Raw genomic sequence first — 8,297 nt, forward strand, 5'->3', positions numbered from 1 at the left:
CAATTAATGACAACTTCAAGACACAGTCACTTCGGTAAGTCCATTAAGTCACCAGAAATAAATAATAAGGGAGAACAAATATCGTCTGCATTACTAGCCACAGCTATAGTACGTATTGAGCTAAACGGCCAGGTTTCTAAACCTTTGCGTGCATTGTGTGATACTGGAGCTCAAATTAATTTCATAAGTGACAATGCCGTTCGTTCACTTAAATGGCCAACACAACAATGCAGCATTCGAATCCATGGAATTGGTAATGCACCTGAGAAGTCTCATTCAAGGAAACTAACATGTCAGCTGCTATCTAGAATGAGTTGTACATCAATACAAACTATTGATTTGATAGTTGGGCCAAACTTGTCAAAGCTGTGGTTGCCAGATCAACAGATTCCAGAAACTGTTATTCCTTCAGAAGTTTTGCCCAATTTGGCTGATCCTGGTGCATGTGTACCTTCTACAATCGACATTTTGCTTGGTGCGGGTGTATGGGCTGCAGTGATACGTGATGGTAGTATTGTAAGTCCACAAGGAATTGCATTTCAACCTTCAACTTTAGGCTGGTTGATGTACGGTGGAGGATCAAGTTCATTTGGTGATTTAACCAATGTAATTGGTGTAACGGTGACAAATGAGCCACAATTGGATCAAATGTTAATGCGATTTTGGGAAACTGAAGAAATTGAAGTAGCACGAATCCGCACAGTTGAACATGAGCGATGTGAAGATATTTTCATGAAGAAACATCTCCGCCTTCTTTGCGGTCGCTTTCAGGTTGATATACCATTGCGCGAAGGCATCGATCAAACACAACTTGGTTCATCAAGAGCGATAGCATTACATAGGTTTCTTCAGTTAGAACGCCGATTCAAGCGCGATCCAGAATTAAAGGCAAAATATTTTGCAGCCATTAATGAACTGCTATGTAATGGTCAAATGAAGTTAGCAGATCGTCCACCAAATGAATTATATTACTATATTCCGCATCATCCAGTGCTAAAAAAGTTTCGTATAGTGAACGATGCATCATGCAAAACAGATCGCGGTATTTCACTTAACGATGTGCAGCTAGTGGGCGAAAAATTACAGGATAACTTGGCTGATTTAATTATGCGTTTCAGATGTCATCCAGTTGCTGTCACTGCCGACATTAAAAAAATGTACTTGCAGGTGCGCATCAATCCTAAACAATGGGACCTGCAACGAATCTTTTGGCGACCAGATGAAAATACCGCGATAAAAGAATACTGGCTAACAGTGGTTACGTTTGGGTTGTCCTCAGCACCACATTGTGCTGTACGCGCGATGATTCAAGGTGCTCGAGAAGCAAAGGGACAATATCCAATAGGTGCAGAAGTGGTAGAACACGACTTTTATATAGATGATTGTCTTACCGGTGCAGACACTGATGCAGAAGCTCGCCAGTTGAGTGAAGAAATAGATAAAGTGCTGCGATCATCTGGGTTTGTATTAGATAAATGGCGATCAAATAGGCCGAATGTAGTACCAATTTGTGAACAAGGGGCTCTAGATCTTGGAGAGTTTGAAGACACTACAGTTTTAGGATTACGATGGCTGCCAACAACAGATGAGTTAATGTTCAAATTCAAGCTTCATCCAGTTCTAGAAGTGAAAGAAGCAACCAAACGAAAATTGCTTAGTCGAATTGCGAAAATTTTCGACCCAAATGGATACATAGGTCCAGTTGTGGTAAAAGCGAAAATATTGATGCAAAAAATTTGGAGCGCAAACATTGGATGGGATTCTTTAGTTCCCGATAATATCTATCGAGAGTGGCGACGTTTCGAACAGCAGTTGCCACTAGTTACCGAAATCCGATTGCCAAGATGGTTAGGAATCAAAAGCGATCGGAATATCTCGTTGCATGGGTTTGCTGATGCTTCAACAGTGGCATACGGAGCTGCACTTTATGTGCGTGTAGAAACAAAAGATCAAATCTTATGTACTCTCATTGCGGCTAAATCTCGGGTTGCACCTTTAAAAACAATTACAATACCCCTATTGGAACTTTCTGCAGCGCTGATGCTCAGCGAATTAGTAAGGACATTTAAGAAGACAGCAAAACATCAATATGTGAAAACTACATTATGGTCTGACTCTCAAATCGTGCTAGCCTGGCTTAAAAAAGATTCTGCAACACTAAAGATTTTTGTTAATAATCGAATTCAGAAAATTCAGCAGCTCACAGCAGATACGGAGTGGCGCTACATCTCTTCAATTGACAATCCGGCTGATCAATTAAGCCGAGGAACTTCCGTTGCACAGCTGCGTGATTCAAGACTTTGGTGGAATGGTCCTTTATGGCTACGTCAAATAGCTATCCATTGGCCAAACTATCAATTAAAGACAACATCTACTGAAGATTCAGAAATTGCAAAAGAAGAGAAGTTTAACGACAGGGATTCACATTTCAGACAGTATCACAAAGAAATAGCAATGATGAGCGTGACCTTGCGTGGTGTTAATCTTCTTGAACGTGCTTCAAAAATGTTTCAGCTGTGTCGACTCTCTGCATGGCTTTTTAGATTTATGCATAATATACGAGTAAAAAAAGAGTATCGCTGGAAAGGTCCTTTGTCGAATAAGGAGATCAAGACAGCTCAAGAATTCTGGGTTCATGAAGAGCAGCAGTTGTACTACTCTAAGGAGATTAAAGCACTAAAGAATGAACACGATAAAAGTATTGATCCGCTAAGCCCAATTGCCAACTGCACTCCTTGGCTTGATAACAAGGGGCTGCTGCGATTAGGTGGTCGATTAGGTCGAGCACCGATTCCAATAGAGCAAAAGTATCCCATTCTTCTACCTGATGTCAGTCCTTTGGCAAAGTTGGTGATAAGAGAAGCTCATGAAAGGTCTCTACATGGCGGGCCTAACGAAACTATGGCCTTTGTTAGGCGCAGATTCTGGATAACAAATCTCCGCCGTGCCGTCCGAAAACATAATTGGGATTGTGTGATATGCACACGGCACAGGCACCAAGCAACAACACAAATGATGAGTGAACTCCCTACAGATCGAGTGACACCATGTAGACCTTTTAGTCACACCGGAGTTGATTATGCTGGGCCATACTTGCTTAAAGCACGTGGAGGTCGTTGCAACATTATCGAAAAGAAGTACATCGCAGTATTTGTTTGCATGGTTACTAAGGCGGTCCATTTGGAATTAGTTGAAAGTCTATCAACAGCAGATTTCATCCAGGCTTTTTTAAGATTCACAAGCATTCGAGGTGCCTGCTTACGTTTGTGGAGTGACAATGGTAAGAACTTCGAAGGTGCAGCGATTGAACTCAAGAAAATGCTTCGAAGTTGGAATGAAATGGATATGGCAAAAGCATTGCAGAAATATGGCACTGAATGGCGATTTATCACACCAGCTGCACCGCATCAGGGCGGGCTTTGGGAAGCTTGTGTGAAGTCTATGAAATACCATCTCCGAAGAGTGATTGGTCCGCACAAATTAACGAGCAGCGAATTTCAAACAGTTTTGGCTCAAACTAGTGCTGTAATGAATTCTCGACCACTTTCGGCCCTCACAGAAGATCCAGAGGATTTGTCTTTCCTTACTCCAGCACATTTTCTTATTGGAGAACCGATCATACAGCCTTTTGGAGCGAACGTTTCGGAAATCCCGGACAATCGTTTGAAATCACCACAGCGAATTCAAAAAATGACCCAAGTATTTTGGAAGGCATGGGCCCAAGATTATCTGCATCAATTGCATCAACGGACGAAGTGGCGACAACCACAACCAAATTTGAAAACAGGCGATTTAGTAATTATCCGTGAAGAGAATGTTCCTCCAACTTTCTGGAAGACAGCTAGAGTGATTGAGACATTCGCCGGGGCTGATGGTTTAGTCCGAAACGTTCGGTTGAGAGTCGCATCTTCAGATTGGAAGTTGAAACCAAGAGAGAAAAAAGTGCCGTTCATAATCTGGGAACGCCCAATACAGAAACTGTTCCGGCTGCCGATAGAGACTGAAAGTGAAGCAGAGCATTCACGGGGGGAATGTGTTGCCGCCACCAGTAACAAAAGGAATTATCCCTTTGAATGCGGAATCTCTAAAAAAAGATTACGATTTTAATTTAAATTTAACTTTAATTTTTACTTGCTGTTTTTTATCTTTTTTTATATATTAAGTTTTTGTTCTCAAATTTTTGTGATAGATTTTTTATTATAAAAATTACTTCTAAATCAAAAACATTTAATTTTTCTTTAAGAAAATAAAATAATATTAAATATTAATTTGGATTTAAGCATTGGAACACTTGCAACTCAAGGTAAAGTATGAGCTATTGAAACAACTTTTTATATGAATTTGCCTCTGATTCCAAATTATTTGCTCCCAAAGCCATTCCAAAAGCTACACTCAATAAAAAAAACGGAACAAAGGATAAATACATTACTAGTATCACAAAACCGACGTCGTTTAATTTACAATGTAAAAACCATCGAGACACTATCAGTGGAACTGATGGCATCATAATGAAAAATGCAGACAAAGCAGACACGAATAGAAAAGACACACCATAAACTAAATCTACGTCTTCTGTACAAAACGAAATTAGGTCCGAAAGTCCGAAAGTCCTGCAATAAGGACATATTGATAAGAACTGAAAAGTTATAATTTCTTTCAAAATATTTCTGATATTTTTTCCAAGCTTGTTAAACTATAATGAGTTAATTTCAACAGGATAAATATTTTGAATGAATTAAAAATGCATGAGTCCTTGATAAAAGTTCATTACAAATAAATAAAGAGTGCCTCGACAAGGCAGAATTTATAGAATACTGAAATTGATGCTGCTTTTGATTCTGATTTGATTGATTGATTGATTGATGATTTGAAATCACGTAAGTAAAATGAAGAATCAAAAATTAGAAAAAGAACCACTACCAACATCTATAAAAATCTGTGCATAATCTATATTCTATACGGTTAATACACATTGTTAGATAATAAAATAATAAAAATATAGTTTTTTGAATATTTCTATCAGGAACGATTTTCATTTAACAAACAAAAATTTTGAACAAAAAGTGGACAGTAAGTTTTTTCGATAAAATTTTTGAGCTTAAAAGGACAAACCAAAATAGTGAAGAAATTAATTGCAATAACCACGGTAAATATAAAAAATGTGTAGGAAGGATAATTTTTACACTGAAAAAAACAAATTTTAATTTTTTAAACTAAGGCTGGGCTTTCGAATAAAAGTGATGTAATTTGTTTGAATTACCATGGTTAGTTGAGAAAAGTGTAAAAAGGTAAAAAGGACAATTTTAACACTGAAAAAAAAAAATTTGATTTTTAAGAGGTTTATAATTTGAAAAAATAAATTTTTTTTATAATTTTGTAAAAAGGACAATTTTTACACTGAAAAAAACTATTTTTATTTTTATGAGGTTGGTAATATGAACAAAATTTTGTCATAATTTTTGAACTAACTAAGGGTGGGCTTAGGGAAAAAAAGTGATGTCACTTGTTGGAATTACCAAGGTTAGAAAAGCTGAAAGGTTGATAAAGGCCTTAAAAGTTCTATTCGTGTACTGAAAAAGAAATCACCTAACACACCATTTTGTATTTGTTGTTACTTGTTGTTACTTTTGAAAAATGTTTGGATAGATTTTAATAATATTAAGCTTTTATTGGTGCTTATAGGTATGAGAAACCAAAAAAATCAATGATTTTTACACTAGAAAAAAATATTTGTATTTTATCGTTTTTTAAGGTGAAATTGAACAAATCAATTTAAGCTTCCTAACAGGAATGTTATATGGACTACATTCAATCATTAAGTATGCGTACTATTTTTTTTTTTTTTTTTTTTTATGAGGTGAATAAAAACTAATACTTCTATAATTTTTAAACCAAGCCTAGGATGGCGAAAATAAAAATTGGGCTATCCTGGGCTAAAGTTGGGCAAATGAACCACAGTGCAAAACCAACAATTTTTACATGGAATTAAGAAAAATTATTTTTTTTGGTGAAAACAAATAATTCGGTTATAATTTTAGAATTAAGGGTGGGCTAGCGAAAAAAAATCTTGGGATATCCTGGACTAAAGTTGGGCAAATCGAACTAGGCAGAATTTGGGGGTGCCAGCTTTACATAGCCATATTGTATGGAGGTTGAAAGTTAAGCAGCCGTAAATGTCAAATTCTTACCTCTACTTCCAAGTTGTTTGCTACCATGGCAATTCCAAAAGACACTGTCAAACAAATAATTGAATTAAGCATTGAATATAGAATTATAATATTATTAATTAAATCGAACACTCCCAAATCTGCAACATATTCAGATACAAAAAGTGACATTGCTGGCAACATCAGAAATAATTCAGTTGAAATGAATATAAAAGATACACCATAAACAAAATTGACATCGTCCGTACACAAAGAAATCAAATCTGATCTTTTTCGCAAGCATTCACATATCCGACGTTTATTAGACTTCACTTGAAAATTATTTGTCCAAAATATTAACTCCTCGTTACACTTTTCCAAGGAACGCCCGATCAATATGACAACACAAGAATAAAATACGGAAAATAAACAAAAGTATGATGATTGCAGAATATATCCTAGCTCTAAAAATATACTTGGCGAATATTCTTTTTTTATTAACACAAATATATTCACAATTGAACAAATGACAAGCAATATAGATATCCGATATTTAACACGAAGTTTATGATCATTATGAAAAACTGCATCTTTTTGCAAAAATATAAAAATTTTGTTCACAATTTTTAGATTTGTTTTACGATTTAGAATTATCCAAAGAACCATCATGATTCCTGCAATTGGACAAGTTAATACTTGAATTTTGCCAATTTTGTCACCGGTTTCACTATGTCCGTATAAACTAAAATCAAAATTCATAAATGTACTTAAAACTGAAAAAGACATTAACAAACATAAGATAACGCCAATTGCTAAGGTATAAAACTTGTCAAAAGTTGTCACTAAAAGTTGTGATCCTTTTTTATCAAAAGTGGTTGCAAGAAAACCAAAATATTTTGCAAATTGAAGACAATACAAAAAGTCTTCTACTAAGGACATTTCGATCTAAACTAAATTTAAATGTAAATTGTTATTAATTTATTTGAAAATGTCTTCCTTTTACGAGAAGGTTCTTAGGTTAATGAGTTTTTCTCATTGTTGCTAGAAATTAATTTTAAAACGTTGTGAGTGCAGAAACTTAAAAGAAAACAACAAGTATGTGGTTCGTCAAAGAAAGTCCATTGTATAAAACTGAAGACGATTTTTATTATGAAGGTGCAATTTTGCGAAGTAAAACCAGCAGACCTTAAACTAAGTGAAAATACACAACCTTGTGATTTTTTAATGTTGAGAGTTGAGACTAATGTAAATTAGTTTTTGAAACGTCTTCCTAGAACACTCTTTCTTGTTGACCAGCCCCTAAAGGCTGCGCTATAATCCATTAAAGATCTAGTCCTCACCTCAACCAACAAGCTTCTCAAGGTATCTCTATCATTAGCTTGCTGCTGCTTTTCGTTTTACAGGCTAAGTTGGTTGAGGTCCCCTTTCAATTGCGTGCGCCACTTAGACCAAATCCTCCTCTACCGTGGCGCACAGTGGTCATTTTCATAATTTTTGGCAACAAAAATCATTTGCAAATCCATTTTTTTTGACGAAAAATGAAAAAATTTGGTTTACACTGGATAAAAGCTGCAGAATAAATAATAAATAAATAAATAACAAAATAGTATTTTTTTCAGGAGCGAAGTGGAACGTATAAAAATTGAAACTACTAAGTCAAAAATACATTTGATTTTCTGGAAAAGCTTTTATGACAAAACTAGAAAGACAACTTAAAAATGAAGACTTCGAAGGTGAAAGAACTGGCCAAGCAAGGATCGGCTCTTCATGAGGCACTGGCGGAAAGAGTTAACATTTCCATAGGAGCAATATCTTATGAAATTACTCAACGGAAGGAAATAATAAGTGGTACAGATTGACTAACTGTGCTTTATCTCGAAAAATCTGGCTCACTTATAAAAAGGCCATAACAATGGTTTGCTTTCTAAGACAAAGGCAAGAGAACATACAGCAAAACGTACATAGAAAAAAATACTTATTTTGGCAGTTGTTACAACCTGCAGCGAAAATGTCGGGCGAAAACCTTCTTCCCAACCTCGAAATCAGCCAAAAACCATTCGAAATCAGCCAAAAAAAAGTGTTTTTTTTTTTGGGATTTTCTAACATAGTTAGCTCAAAAACGGTACGGATAATTTAATTCCTATTTCGGTT

The 8,297-nt window shown here is 35.7% G+C and overlaps 1 protein-coding gene across 1 annotated transcript; it reads left to right on the forward strand.

The window, feature by feature from the left end:
* The first annotated feature begins 6 nt into the window (after nt 1-6).
* Nucleotides 7-6,817, forward strand: LOC129913326 (uncharacterized). The gene is made up of 2 exons (XM_055991973.1): nt 7-4,048; nt 6,777-6,817. The coding sequence occupies exons 1-2, from the start codon at nt 7-9 to the stop codon at nt 6,815-6,817; spliced, it is 4,083 nt and encodes a 1,360-aa protein (XP_055847948.1).
* Nucleotides 6,818-8,297: the final 1,480 nt, after the last annotated feature.

This window comes from Episyrphus balteatus, chromosome 1 (assembly GCF_945859705.1).
Source record: "Episyrphus balteatus chromosome 1, idEpiBalt1.1, whole genome shotgun sequence".
NCBI lineage: Eukaryota > Metazoa > Arthropoda > Insecta > Diptera > Syrphidae > Episyrphus > Episyrphus balteatus.